The sequence below is a fragment of the Chlorocebus sabaeus genome, chromosome 3, assembly GCF_047675955.1.
Source record: "Chlorocebus sabaeus isolate Y175 chromosome 3, mChlSab1.0.hap1, whole genome shotgun sequence".
Classification (NCBI taxonomy): Eukaryota; Metazoa; Chordata; class Mammalia; order Primates; family Cercopithecidae; genus Chlorocebus; species Chlorocebus sabaeus.
This window is the reverse complement of record NC_132906.1, coordinates 23,474,327-23,490,429: the sequence shown is the minus strand read 5'-3', so window position 1 is coordinate 23,490,429 and position 16,103 is coordinate 23,474,327. Positions and strand designations below refer to the sequence as shown.

Sequence of the window (16,103 nt, the reverse complement as noted above, 5' to 3'; positions counted from 1 at the left end):
GAGGTCAGGAGATCGAGACCATCCTGGCTAACATGGTGAAACCCCGTCTCTACTAAAAATACAAAAAACTAGCCGGGCGAGGTGGCAGGCGCCTGTGGTCCCAGCTACTCGGGAGGCTGAGGCAGGAGAATGGCGTGAACCTGGGAGGCGGAGCTTGCAGTGAGCTGAGATCCGGCCACTGCACTCCAGTCTGGGCGACAGAGCGAGACTCCGTCTCAAAAAAAAAAAAAAAAAAAAAAATTACCTCTATTATCCCTGGAATATGATCCATCTTTTCCACTCCCATTGCACCAATTCAAACTTTTTTCATCTCTAACCTAGACTATGACACCCATAACCAAGTTTTTTGCTTTAAATAATTTTTATTTAATGATTTTTTAGATAGCTATGACAGAGGATGACAGGCAAAAGAATGCCAAGTGAAGAATTGGATCCTTGAAGGCTAGAAAAACGAATTTATCTTTACTATCTTTCATCCTATTCATATACTTCAAGGTCCAGCTCAAATATTATCTCTACTTCTGAAGCCAGTTCCCTCAGGCAAAGTACACATGCTTTTTTTCCTCTTTGTGCATAACTCCATTGGAGCACTTGTATTCACATACCAGTTGCCTCAGTGCACAGGAGGCTAATCTTATTCTAGCACAGGGCTTAGCACCAAAAATATCTATTGAACAGATGAATGAACATTTTTGTCTAGAATTGGCAGTTATAAATAATAATATCTAAGAGCCAGACATGGTGGTGCACGCCTGTAGTCCCAGCTACTCAGGAGGCTGAGGTGGGAGGATCACTTGGGCCCAGAAGTTCAGCCTGGGCAACAGAGTAAGACACCGCCTCTAAAAAAAAAAACAAGAAAATCTAACTTTGAATAAAAGTAGGAATGCCAAGGAGGATGCCAAAGGCAGAAAAAATAGAAATTATCTATAGTTATCAATAAATAGTAGATGAAAATACTAAACTGAAGACCCAAGGCGGGGAAATGCAAGGCCAAACACATGAGGTATTTCCACAGAGATAAGGGTAATGGATAAGAGAGCTCCATGAAAATAACAGAGAAATATTAATAGATCATTTTGACTTTTGACTTTCATAGAGGAAAGCAGAAGTGGAGGAAGAGGTAACCCAAAATAGCCTATAAAAATAAAATATATTCTTTCAGACAGGAACACTGAATTAGAAATACATTAATTGAGTTCATAAAATGTTGATGACACGCAGATTATTTTAATTAAAGAGAAAACACTGTATAACTTATCATTAGTCCCCTCTAATTCCCTCTCCCTAAAAGATACCCAAATGTGCCAAATTCAATCATTAGGAAAATAGGCTCAAAGGAGGCCTCTGAAAAACTAGCAAAATCACATTAACAGGAATAAAGTTATTAAAACTGAAACTCCTAACATAGTGAACTAAAATGTGATTTCAAGCTTCCTTACAAATTCTACATTTTATAGACCTGTGCACTAATAAAAAGAAATGAAGAGCCTAGAAAAGCAAGTATAGTTCTATGCTTGATAGAAAATGTAGAAATATTCCAGATAATGCCTACCTCATTTATATTTCAATGTAAAATCAACAGCTTACTCCCTACAAAATGGCTTAGTCACTTATACTTTGGCAGGTTCATGACCAACTAAGGATAAAACTAGGATAGTGGATAAAACTAGGATAGTGGTTCTGTAGCTTTTCTGAGCCACAGATTCCTCTGAGATGCCAGCGAAAGCTCTGGTACCATCCTATAGAAAAGAATGCACATATACAACATATATCTAACATTTTAAATATGTCGCAGCAGTCACAGAGCCCATTGTACTATTTATGACTTCCAAGAGATACAAGGAACCCACTTGTATAACTGCTGCTTTAATGACTAGAAACAGCAAATACCTAAGACTCCTCAGAGGAGATAAACTACTCACAATTCTAGAGCTTTTTTCTTGGTCATGCAGGCAATTGAGAAACATTTAATATAAAAATCCCTACTGGCTGAATTTTATCAAGTGATATACATCCAGATTGAGCTAAAATGCATGCACTTGCCTTAAAATAAACTTGAAACCTAAAGTGTTTAAAAACAAGGTGTAATATTAACAACAGCAGCTAATATTTGAGCATTCATTATATACTGAGCATTGTTCTAAGTGTTTAAATGTATTCATATTTTTATATGTCAACAAATTATCCTCATTTCATAAATGAGAAAATTAAGGCACAGAAAGGTACAAAGAGAATCAAGGAACAATGACTTGAAACAGAAATAATGAGGTTAAGAAGTAAAATATTGTTATAGTGTATTATAACTAATAGCAACTTAGAACTGCATTTATATTATCACAGTGGTACAAAGCAAGAACATACTGTCCAAGCCCCAGAATAAGGATGACAATCTTAATTCTCTTCCATATCCCTGCCAAGATAATCCTCATAAAACCACGTTCCCTTCAGAGTACACTGTAGCCAGAAATGTGAACACGAAATGTTCAAAAAGAGCACAACACTAAAGTATTTTTAAAATGTAAAATGGAAGACTAATTTTGAGGCTAACAAATGTTAGCTTTCTAAATCACTGTCTTTGTAGAAGTACCAGAAATAAATCATGCTTTCAAAAAATTAGTCACTTAATAAGATGTAAAAAATTTGTAATAGGGTACTTTTTTCTACAAAAAAAAGTTCAAGTTTCCCTACCTCAAACTTTTATCAAGGCGATGTCTCCTTTTTACTACCTTGGTGCCATGCCTCTTCCACTCTAGGACAATCACAAAAGTAGAGAAAACCTCACAGGTTCAATGGATCTTATTAAATCTCATCAATCAAAAGGAATAGAGTTGTTGAAACTAAAACTCCTTAACTGTTTTTTTTTTTTTTTTTGAGATTGAGTCTCCCTCTATCACCCAGGCTGGAGTACAGTGGTGCAATCTCGGCTCACTTCTACTTCCACCTCCTGGGTTCAAGCGATTCTCCTGCCTTAGCTTCCTGAGTAGTTGGGATTACAGGCACCCGCCACCACGCCTGGCCAATTTTTTATTTAATAGAGACAGGGTTTCACCATGTTGGCCCAGCTGGTCTCGGACTCCCGGCCTTAGGTGATCTGCCCACTTCGACCTCCTGAAGTGCTGGGATTACAGGCACGAGCCACCACACCCCGCCAAAACGAAAACTCTTTAACATACTGAATTCAAATGCGCTTTTAATTTCAGACAAATTTCAGATTTTTAGATAGGTCTATACTATGCCCTGAACTATGTAGCATGCAATAAATATTTGTTGAAGGGTTGAATCTTCTCCAGTATAAAATGGATGTATCGAAGAAACTGTTACTTTTCTGCCTCCCATACTACTACACTATTAATTATTAGAGCATCAGAAAACTGCAGTGAAACCAACCTTCTACCTTCAACTACATAACTGAAGAATTATAATTTACCATTTTGTTATACTGTACATCCAAGAAAAAAAGAATATTTAGATCATTTTATGTAGCTATTGGTAATCGAAGACACCACAAAAAAATTTATGAGGATGTACCTTTTTTTAACCAATGGTGTTCTTAACATACTATAATTTCTTACAGCTTCCTTTGAAATGTTTGATGAAATACAACAAAATCACAAATGTTTTCTTTTATCAATAAGCTTTTTGAACCAGATAGCAGAAAATTAGCTCCATTAAACTAAGGTGGCCTTTTGCTTTAATAGTATTCTAAACTCAGTGAAAGATAAAAATCCCAAAACATGGAAAATATACTCATGCTGAGTGTGTGCCACAAGAAAGTTCCTTCTGTATTTAATTCACAAATGGAAACATTTGTTTCTGATTTATTGAACTGTTAAAATATCTCATTGCAAACACATACAATCTTAAAACTCTACATGGAAACTTCTTAGAAGCCAATATCAATTAAAAGTTATCTCTGTGCAATAAAAAGGTCCTCTTGGTATACAAAGCATACAAGATGAAAAATTCAGACTAAAATATTCCCTAATATCGAGCTGTATTTTTAAAGTACAACTTATACTTGCTGAATATCAATTTACTAAAACAAGCAACGATGACCTTATCTTGGCAAAATTCAGAATACTGTTTCTTCAACATCTGAGAAGGCAGCTTGATGAACCACATTCTTCCATCTGCTTTGTTCTATATCTTCATATCCCAAATAGAAATTAAACCCTTCTCAAGTAATGGCCAAAATTTCATTAATCACAAGAAAGTACACAGAGCAGAGAAGTAGCATGGTATGAATAACAGAGGTAGACAAAATGAGAGATGGAACAGTCTTGGTAATGACCTTAAAAAAGCAAACAGGAGGCTGGGTGCGGTGGCCCATGCCTGTAATCCCAGCACTTTGGGAGGCAGAGGCAGGCGGATCACCTGAGGTCAGGAGTTTGAGACCAGCCCGACCAACATGGAGAAACCTCGTCTCTACCAAAAATACAAAATTAGTCGGGCATGGTGGTGCATGCCTGCAATCCCAGCTACTCGGGGGGCTGAGGCAGGAGAATCGCTTGAACCTGGGAGGTGGAGGTTGTAGTGAGCTGAGATTGTGCCACTGCACTCCAGCCTGGGCAACGAGAGCAAAACGCCATCGCAAAAAAACAAACAAACAAACAAAAAAAGCAAACAGGAGTGTATGTTGAGACAGAAAATCTATACAACAAGTACAGGAATCACATTAAATAATTCCATTCCCACTTACCTGATGAGCTCTCAGTAAACACTGTTAATGTCTGTCCTCCAACACTTTGCAAGACAAATGGGTGTTCTCTAGGAGCACTGACTGAAGCCGGTTTTCCACCAATATCATGAATATTTGCAAGGTCCTCATTCAAAGTAAATGACACCTAATAGACACATTAACCAGCGATTATAACAGACTTTTGTATTCAAACTACATAGAAAAAAATTTTAGTTATAAATCAAATTGTTTTTAAATGTGTTTTCCAGTCATTTCACTAAACACTTTAACTTTATTAAAAACTCCTTAATACTCGCTCACAAAAAGAGAATGTAAACTGGACACACTGGTGCACACCTATAATCCCCACTACTTGGGAGGCTGAGGTAAGAAGATTCCTTGGGCCAGGAGTTCCAGGCTGTGGTTCACTATGAACAGCCACTGCACTCCAACCTTGGCAACACAGCAAAACCCTGTCTCTTAAAAAAAGTCAAAAGAGAGAAAGACAATCTATTCCCGTTTGTCAGAATAATGGGGCTAATAAAAAAATAACAAAATCACATCCTTTGCAGCAATGATGCAGCTGGAAGCCATTATCCTATGTGAATTAGTGCAGAAACAGAAAGCCAAATACCACATGTTCTCACTTATAAGTGGGAGCTAAACATTGGGTAGACATGGACCTAAAGATGGGAACAATAGACATTAGGGACTCCAAAAAGAGAGAGGAGACCAAGAGTTAAAAAACTACCTATTGGTTACCATGTTCACTATCTGGGTGACAGGATAAATATCAGCCCAAATCTCAGCATCATGCAATATACCTATGTAACAAACCTACACATGTACCCCCGAAATAAAATAAAAATTACGACAACTAATAAGAAAATAAAAAACAAAAACAAAAACAACAATGGGGCTAATCTACCATCATAAAAAAAAGACAGTTTTCATGTTTTCTCTAGTCTGTGGCTGAAGAACTCTTTCCAAAACAGGGGTAAGATTATTTTTTTCCGGCTGGGCGCAGTGGTGCTGGTAATCCCAGCACCTTGAGAGGCCGAGGTAGGCGGATCACTTGAGGTCAGGAGATTGAGACCAGCCTGGCCAACATGGCAAAACCCTGTCTCTACCAAAAATACAAAAATTAGCCAGGCATGACAGAATGAGACTCCACTTCAAATCTCTGAGGTCTGAGGTCAAGGGATCATGTCTTACTATATTTTATATCCTTAAGATCCAGCAGAGTGCCTGGCTTATAGAAGGAAAATAATATTGCTGAATAAGCAAATATTTTAAGAATATTAAGAAAGCAATTGTACTTAAGATGTGGGGGTGTGAAGTGAACTATTTACTCCGAAAAGCTTAAACACTCCCATAAACAGAGGATGTATTTATTTTGTAGGTCTTAATGACAACTATATGAGTGCATGGTATTATTTTTGAATGTTTTGACAAATACAACTCAACAGTTACAAGGATAGCTCAATAATAAGGTTTAGAATAAAAAGACATACTAGGTGTTCTTTCAAAATGCTTTTTATCAGATATCAGATCTCCCCAAAAGAACATCACATTTTACACTAAACAGACTTACAAACAAAATTACTCATCTCCCAAGCATGTAGGAAGATCATAAAGTATTTATTAAATATCTTTCTACTATGTGATAAGTACTGTAAATCACAAACTGGACTCAATGGGTCAGAATCTAAAGTCCTCAAAAACTCCATATCAAATGCCTTTGTCGCACTGAAATAATACTAACGTATTAGTACAGTATTACAGAAGTTTTACTCAGTTTCATGGTACCAAAAGAGGGCAAATGTAGGTCAAAGAAGAAAAATGCTGAGAATGAACAACTAGAAAAGAGTCCATTCATTCACACGAGGGTGGCATTTATACCTTTATGTATTCCTAACCATCAGCCATGCACTTGATGTGGAGTTTTCCAAAACTCAAACACTCTTTCTTCACTATTATTAACGAAAAGTAAGATAGTCTCATGTTTTAACTAAAATTTCCATATAAATAATCTTACCTCAGTCCTTCCTTGATTCCTAAAGGAGAGGAAAAGAAATATTTTAAATTATTTAGATTTCATGTTGTTTTCAAATGTGAGTTAAGAGCTTAAAAAAAGAACTTCATATTTACATAAAATATTACATTTACAGAGATTAACCAATATTTACCATTGACTCCCCCACAACTATCCTATTTACAATCTTATGGGAAAAACAAACTCACATTAATCACACATCATTATTTTGGATATTATGAGTTTATGTCACTTAACTCTATTATAACCTCTGCTAGTTCTATTTTGTCCAAATAATGATCTTATTACAATTCTTTCTTTTTTCTTTTTTAGATTTTCTTTTTGTTTTTGAGACCGGGTCTCCTTCTTCTTCTTTTTTTTTTCTTTTTGTTTTTGAGACAGGGTCTCCCTCTATCAAACACAGAGCCCCAATCATGACTCACTGCAGTCTTGACCTCCTAGGCTCAACCAATCCTCCCACTTCAGCCTCCCAAGTAGCTGGGTCTACAGGTGCATGCCATCATACCCAGCTAACTTCTGTATTTTCTTTTGTAGAGACAAGGTGTCATCCATGTTGTCCAGGCTGGTCTTGAACTCCTGGTCCCAAACAATCCACCTGCCTCAGCCTCCCAAAGTGCTGGGATTACAAGTGTGGGACACTGCGCCCAGCCTTATTACAATTTTTATCTTTATTTCTGAGCATTTTTGGCATTCAGCAGCATGTTAATACATATATAATACCAGATCTATATAGTGCTTCATCAAATTTTACTATTCATTTTATCTAGCTGAAGAGGTTTTATTTACCTAACAAAATCTTAAAGATCAAGTTATTAAATGTAATAATTTAAATTACGAGCAATTTTTCTCTATTATAAAACAATATATGCCCATTATATAAATATTTTTAATACAGACAAGCAAAAAATAAGTTTTAAAATAGTCACAATTCCATTGTTAACTTCCTGGTACAGTATCTTTCCACACTATTTTCTATATATTGTATTTCAATTATGTTTTTAAATTTTAACTTTTTTTACAAAGCAAAATCAATGCACATCCTATATAAGAACTTAATTTTTAAAAACACATGTATTAAATACCTCCTACATGAAAAGTACTGAGTTAGCCCTGTCCCAGCCACCAGAAGGTATAAAAGGTGCATCCATGAACTATACAATGAGATAAATTTTAATGTTCAATTAAGGGAGCCGCAATGCACCAGGATGATACAGCAAGAAGCCATTTCTTCCATTTGAAGAGTTAAGGAATGGTCCAACAAAGAGGGAACTCTGAGCTGAGCCTTAAAGCATACTAAGATTGCAATAAGTTCAAGTGGGGAAATACAGTATCAGAAGTGAGAGTTGAACAAAAGTCACGAAAGGGTCTGATCACAAATGAGTGATCAGATTTGGCTAGAAGGGAAAGGCAAAATAAGAAAGGGTAGGAGATGAACTCTAAAGCAGAAGTGGGGCTCAACCATAGAAGCTCTTGAATATCACAGTACAAAGTACAGACTTTATTCTTTGGGCAATGGAAATCAGTAGATACTGTTTGACCAAAAGAATAACAAGTACAAATATTTCCTACAGGAAACTTGCACTAGAAAATATACACAGAATAGACTAAAGGTGACTAGAGATAGGAAGATCAATTAGAAAACCACTGTTTCTCCATAACATTCAGTTTAGTTCCTACCTGCCTTCATTCACTAGCTCAGTTAATCACTCATTATGAAGGGTCTACTCTACATCCACCATGCACTGTGCTAGGTATATGGTACAGTATTAAGTGTGGATCCTTGACCTCAAGGAAGTCCCAGTTCAATGAAAATAGACACGTCTAATCCATAAACAACTATAAATAAGACAGTTATATCTTGCCATAACAACAAAAACTTTATGGCAAAGGTATATACCATAAATGTACCTGTCAGGGAAATGCAAACTAGAAAGCCAGGAAAAGAAGTGAGTGAGGGATAAAGTCGAAAACACGGGGTTGCCGGGCGCAGTGGCTCACGCCTGTAATCTCTGCACTTTGGGAGGCCGAGGCGGGTAGATAAGTTCAAGAACAGCCTGGCCAACATGGCGAAATGCCGTCTCTACTAAAAATACAAAAATTAGCCGGGCATAATGGCGGGTGCCTGTAATTCCAGCTACTGAGGAAGCTGAGGCAGAGAGAACTGCTGCTTGAACCTGGGAGGCGGAGGCTGCAGTGAGCTGAGATTGTGCCACCGCACGCCAGCCTGGGCAACAGAGTGAGACTCCATCTCAAAAAACAAACAAACAAATAAACAAAAAACATGGGGGAATTCCAGGCTCAGGGAATAGCCCAAATGAAAAAATAAAATATCTAGCACATTCTTTCTGACACTAGTGAATGGCAGCCTGGAGTCAAATGGTAAAGAATCACTTAGGACAGACTAAGGATTCCAGCTTTTTCCACAGATTTATTTACTGTAGAACTTCTCAGTCTTTTATATATTAAAATGCAATGTCAATCTCTTTTTTGCTGAGGAAGTATCTTAAAATGAGGTGAGAAAATTTTAAGATTTCACATAAAAATATGATTTTCCAGCTTCTCTTACAAGAATTAGAGGTACGGCAAAGATTGGCCCCCAATTTAGCATGACAACAATATCCTCAACATGCATTTTGAGGCAGGCACTAAATTCACCACAGTCCCTTCTCTAGCACTCCTGAATTTAGCTTCTAGAGCTCAATTTAACGTAACTACCGTTTATTTAACTACCTGTGTAAGGCAGAGGTGCTGTAGACAAGCAAAGGAAAAGATGCAGAAGACATTTCCATAACATTTACACAATTATACTGAGGCTAAGGCAAACACCCACATAGAAAGTAAAGAAAGCTTGAAGCAGCTAGTGGTAGAATGTAAGGAAGAGATACACAGCAGGTCATTAAATTGTTAAAACCAAGAGAAGAGGAAATGACTGGAAGTGGGCAGCATAGGAAAAAAGAAGAATTAAAGATCATGTTGACATTTTCAGTCTTGGTAACTAGATGCAATTAGGGAACACAGGAGGAGACGACAACTTCATTTTCACACGTATATAATTATAACAGCATCTTAATTGGAATGATAGATTGATGAGCTCTAGATGAGTTAATATTCTCTAGAAAAAAAGCTAATCCTTGAAGACTTAAAACTTATTTAAAAAGAATGACATTCCCTTGTCTTGCTGTATGAATGTATGAAGTACACACAACCTTTTGTTATTCTACATTACAACTATAATATACCCTTTGTATGATGACCTGTGTGCAAAATTTTAAATGCTAATTATTGTACAATACAGTGCTATCTTCAGAAATTAGTGAAGTAAACATCTGGCCACCCTTTCACTAAATGTCTCAGAATGCTAGGCATTTTCTCCTTTACTACTCTGATTCTATTTCTCAATACCCCACAGCTACTTTTTTAGATTCCGGTCTCATTCCTTTTGCCTTTCTTAATTTGTATTAATCATATCTTTCCTTTTTCTCACACTTTTAAAATACTTCTTAGATTTGGTACCAATGGGGCCTGGCTTTTCACCATCACTAACAGCCAATAAGCAACACCTTTTCCAGGTTAAGAAAACCAATAAAATAATATCAATATTCAACTGTTGGCTCTTGTTGGTTTTATTTTGTTTCCTTTTTGTGACAGGGTCTTGACCTGTCACCCAGGCTAGAGTGCAGTGGCATGATGATGGTTCACTGCAGCCTTGACCTCCTGGGCTGAAGTGATCCTCCCACCTCAGCCTCTGGAGTATCTGGGACCACAGGTGCCCATTACCATATCTAGCTAACATACAGGGTCTCACTATGTTGTCCCAGTTGGTTTCCAACACCTAGACTCAAGTGATCCTCCTGCCTTGGCCTCGCAAAGTGCTGAGATTACAGATATAAGCCACCGCACCAGGCCTTCTTTTAATTCCTATTCATACTTCCCCTAACTGAAAAACTGAGCTCAAAAACCATTAGATGAAGCCAAACAACATAGGTATCTTCTTCAGAGTGGGTTGGACAGGATGGTCATGTCCAAATGGGGTGAAGAGGATGTCACTGGAGTGAAGCAGGCAAGCAGGGGCAAGGTATCAGCACCCAATCAGGTAAGGAGGGCATCGCTATAAAGGAGTGGCTCAGTAAGAAGTGTGTCAGAGCCTAGCAGGTGAGAGCATCCACATATAGGAGGACAACCTGAAACAGGATGCTGGACCCTTAGTGGGGTAAGGAGGCATTCGTATGGAGGAGGGGAGAAGCCTCAGAACCAGAATGGAAGCCTGAACAGGGTGAGGAGGGTGTCCCAGTACAGGACAGTGAAAGTGGCAGTACACTGAAGGGAGCTACAGCCCAAGCAGAGTGAGTAGGGCATTCGCACAAGGAGTGGCGAACAGACTGAACAAGTAAGAACAGAGGCCCAAACAAATAAGTAAATATATTAAGGATAACAGGAACCAGGTTTCTCACTTTTGGAAAGGAAGTACCAGTAAGAAAAGGAAGAAAACTGGAACAAAGCATGTGGTATTTTACTGGAACTGGATATATTAGTGCAAACTCATTTCAATAAATGTAAATATAGAAATATAGATGTAAAGAGGGATGTGTGTGGGGTGTGTGTGTATGTACATATGCTCCCTAGCTCGGTTCACTGAGAAGGCCTTGGAAGGAGCAATAAGCATTTGGGGTATCCTGATCTTAGTTTCTAAATATCATTCGCCCCTAAAAGGAACCACGGCCAACTCCTTGGAGAAATGGCTAACTCCAGGGCTTAGGCAGAAATGTACAAGATGAGTCTAAAACATCTCTCTATGTCAAAAAATAACAAGTGCTCAAAGAATGATGATTACACATCAAAAGGGCACAGATATTTTATCATTAATTTATCCTCACATATTAATCTTTCCATCACTCACCTATTACTTCCATGGGATAAGTTCCTAGCAGTTGATGGAATTAAAGAAACAAAGAGAAATTTATGGAATTGCTGGGTGAAAGGCATGAATATTTTGTTACTAATTTTTCTAGCTTTCTCATTATCCCAGTCCCACTCTACTAGATGAGCTTATTTGTCTGTCTCTCTAAATAATGGCAGCATCAAGAACTGAACAAAATGCTTAAGCTGTGAGCTAACTGGCAGAAAAAATAGTGGGATTATTAGTCTATGTTGTTTAGAGCAGGAATATATGTGTATGTTGTACAAGTTATACCCACAAACATATGTTGCCAGACTGCCTTTCAGAAAGTTCGTAACAAATTGAACTCCCATCATCATATCATCAGTGTTAACACTGCTCTAAACTTAGTCAATTTTATAACAGAAAAAAATGTGTCTCATTAATTTTTCGTTTCCATACTTTTTATTAGTAGCGGGTCCCCACATGACCCAGAATGTTAAACGTGTTTAGAAATAAAGCTAGAAATTAAGTCTCTGGGAGAAGCCATATCATCAGTACAAGCTACGTGATTATCAATAAGATACAATGTATATCAAACATTTGGAAAACTGAAGTATTCTGAGGCAGGATGGTGACGTAGAAAGAAGGCTGCCTTTAAAATTAAACAAGCTAAAGCAAAACTACAATGTTTTTTTTTTTGAGACGGAGTTTTGCACTTGTTGCCCAAGCTGAAGTGCAATGGTGCAATCTCTGCTCACTGCAACTTCTGCCCACCTCCCGCCCCCTACCACTGGTTCAAGCGACTCTCCTGCCTCAGCCTCCCGAGGAGCTGGGATTATAGGCACGCACCAACACATCTGGCTAATTTTTGTGTTTTTAGTAGAGATGGGGCTTCACCACGTTGGCCAGGCTGGTCTCGAACTCCTAACCTCAGGTGATCCACCTGCCTCGGCCTCCCAAAGTGTTAGGATTACAGGTGTGAGCCACCGTGCCCAGCCCAGCAAAACTATAAACTATATTAAAATGTGGCACACATCAGATGTCCAAAAATACAAAAATAATCCAGGTACATTGATTTAGAAATGTCATATAAATTGCTTGATAAAAATGGTCCAAATGTTACCAACTGTCAGAACAAGCTGTTACTCTCATCGTATTCACAACTGGACTCTCCTTTTTTTGATTATTAAGACAACCAAATTCAGGAAGAGCTGCATTCCAAGCTGCATGTCTTTTCCCTCCTCTTTGCCTCTCCCAATCTTTCCACCCACAGCCCTGTCTTCTGGAATGTGCAGCCACACTACACAGATCTCCCAGTTTCTGGCCTGTGCCACACAGCAAGCTGCTGCTGAGCTTCGGAAGATGTGGTAGGGAGGGGAGGTCCTCCCGCACCACATTACACACAATGCAGTATCTACTATCTGGACCGTGTACTATGCGTGGTTACGACAGCAAGAGAACTCTTATTAACTACATATTCTACATGCGTTTGAACTTATGAGGTATTAATACCATCTCCTCAGATGAGGAAACAGAGTAAACAATTTACCCAAAGTCACACAGCTAGTAAGTGACAGGGTAAGGACTAAACCTCAGGCTAATTCACAGGTCCATACTCATAACCAGTATGTTACGCTGCCTTTCTAAAATCTTAGTTGTTTCCATTTTACCCAAATATACGGTTTTTGTGTTGTTGTTTTGTTTTTGTTTTTTTGAGAGAGAGTCTTGCCCTGTTGCCCAGGCTGGAGTGCAGTGGTGCGATCCCGGCTCACTGCAAGCTCTGCCTGCTGGGTTCACACCATTCGCCTGCCTCAGCCTCCCAAGTAGCTGGGACTACAGGCGCCGGCCGCCACGCCTGGCTAATTTTTGTATGTTTTTTTTTTTAGAGACGGGGTTTCACCATTGTTAGCCAGGAAGGTCTTGATCTCTTGACCTCGTGATCCGCCCGCCTCAGCCTCCCAAAGTGCTGGGATTACAGGCATGAGCCACCATGCCCGGCCTTCAAATATACGTATTTTTTTAACCACAGGTAACCTATTACCTATAAACCTGCAAACTTAAAGGTTAATCTGTCTCTAGGAATCAGTAGTTGATTCTACATTTAAAATATGTGAGTACAGTTTACCTGGTTTGCCCTACATCTTCTCTTAACAGCCCTAGACTTTCAAACGTTCCTTATAAGACATTAATTTTTTTTTCAGCTTTCTGATTATCCTAGTCTCACTCCACTGAATGATCTTATTCATCCATGTCTCTCTTTAAGTGCAGCACTAAGAACTGAACATAATGTTTTCACTGTGAGCTGACTGGCAAAGAAAGGAGTAGGATTATCATTCCACTTCATTCTAAACAACAAACATCTATTAATGGAGTCTTTTGTTTATAGGCTCATAAATTTGATGACTCATATTAACCTCAAAATCAACTAAAGTCCTGATAACCTGGTCACATGCACTGCAGGCCATTCCTCACCCATCCTACACTTGTTTAATAGGGAATTTAGTTAATTCAGTAACAGCAATGAAAACTAAATAAATCAGGAAAGTAAACAAGACAGCCTGGAGAATACAGCCAGGAGACCAACTAGGGAACAAGCTGTTTTCAAGCATTTTCATGGCAGTCTTAGGGTTCTAATTACTATAAGTCTGTTCTCATCACTAAAAGCATCTAGATCTTCTATAAGACTGTGTTACGTTAGGTAGAAAATCTGCTAGACCTGTTGCCTATATATAAAACACACAAACACACACAATCTGCTCCTTGTCTCTGATATTGGTATAGATAGAAACCACTAGATTCCCTTTTAAGAAATTCTGAGGGCCAGGCATGGTGGCTCACACCTGTAATCCTAGCACTTTGGGAGGCTGAGGCGGGTGGATCACTTGAGGTCAGGAGTTCAAGACCAGCCTGGCCAACATGGTGAAACCCCGGCTCTATTAAAAAAAAAAAAAAAAAAATTAGCCAGGCATGGTGGCAGGTGCCTGTAATCTCAGCTACTCAGGAGGCTGAGGCACGAGAATTGCTTGAACTCAGGAGGTAGAGGCTGCAGTGAGCCGAGATCATGCCACTGCACTCCAGCCTGGGCGACAGAGCGAGACTGTCTCAAAAAAGAAAATATGGTGGGCTTACTTTTTATTCCACTGTGGTTGAGGAAACTGATTTGAATAAAAGAATTTCAACTCACTTCTACTGAGGTTTTACTTTCAAAAGGATTCAGAGACTAAAATGAGAAAAACAAGGAATATAAGTACCGGCCATGCACCCTAGGGAAGAGATCAAGACGCAACAAAGTAAACCAAAGCCTTAGAACTACATATAAGAGAGAACAACAAAGAAAGCAAAATCAGACTTCTGCGCTATGTTCTGAAGTTAGCAAAACTAAGCCTAAAGGGGTTAGAAAAATACATCGCTCTGGATTTAAAACATAACAATGTTTTAAAACTTTGTCTGTATTAAACACCCAAAATGATTTGTATGGAGAGTAACCTGGAGGGTTACATACCAAGTAGTTACCCATGGCCACCTCTGACGCATGTGAATGGGGAAAACAGAGACCTTTTCATTTTGTAAACATTTAAAAGGAAAACAACAAGGAAGTATTACTTATACACTAAAACACACACACAGTATTTCTAAGGAACTTTGGTTGGATCCCTAGAGAAATCAAACAATGCCAGCTCATAAATCAGCCTGGTAATGCATAGAACAACCAGCCACCGTCCTCACCCCTACCCCTACACACACATCTGCTAACATTTAGGACAACTATATTATCAAAACCAGGACATCCTGGAGGGTGGAAACAGGGGCACTAATAATTGCATAGGGAAACACATAAACTAGGAGGGTTCCAGGCAAACCTGGAGGTTTAGCCACCCTATGTGAATTAGATGCAACTATGTGGACCATCTGCTTTAAACTAAGAAAAAGACCTTGAGATTTTCTACCAGGCAAGGATTGATAAGGAAAAATTGCAGCATGTCCATTATTGCTTATTTAGCATGCTATCTTTAATATTTTACTTTAGTGATCAAAGTGGTACTTGAGATTTACATGAGTTTCCTCTCAGCCTTGTTTCCTTTTACTCTTTTTCCTGTAATCTTTTCCCCCTCCTCCCAAAAAGAGATATTATATTTCTCAACCAGGTATTTTCTTTACATAGAGGTTTTCAGGAATATAATATTCATGGTGGGACAAGAATATTACATGGAAGGAGAACATTTGAGTTTACAAATATTTTAACAAATGCTAAGCTATTTAATTTGTTTTATAAACATCCTATGGGTTGGGAAGGCATTATTATCCACATTTTACAAACAAGAAGTGTAAGGCCCAAAGCCAAACAACTATCAACAGCCATTTAGGACTAGAAGCCAGGTCTTGAGCTCTATAGTGAAGGCACTCCACAATACCATGAGGTTCATCATCTAACTACTTTCTCCTTTAGCCTGCCTTTCTTCAGTGATATACATTCTTGAGATTTTATCTTG

At 38.4% G+C, this 16,103-nt stretch overlaps 1 protein-coding gene across 1 annotated transcript in view; it reads right to left on the bottom strand.

Annotated features, from left to right (window-relative positions):
• GTF2F2 (general transcription factor IIF subunit 2) overlaps positions 1-16,103 on the bottom strand; it is a 168,503-nt gene that overhangs the window by 131,842 nt on the left and 20,558 nt on the right. Inside the window, exons 3-4 of the mRNA XM_007960323.3 lie at positions 6,717-6,735; positions 4,700-4,844 (exon numbers count right to left, since the gene is read on the bottom strand). Of these exons, the coding sequence (XP_007958514.2) occupies positions 4,700-4,844; positions 6,717-6,735 (164 nt within the window). The remainder of the gene's footprint in view (positions 1-4,699; positions 4,845-6,716; positions 6,736-16,103) is intronic.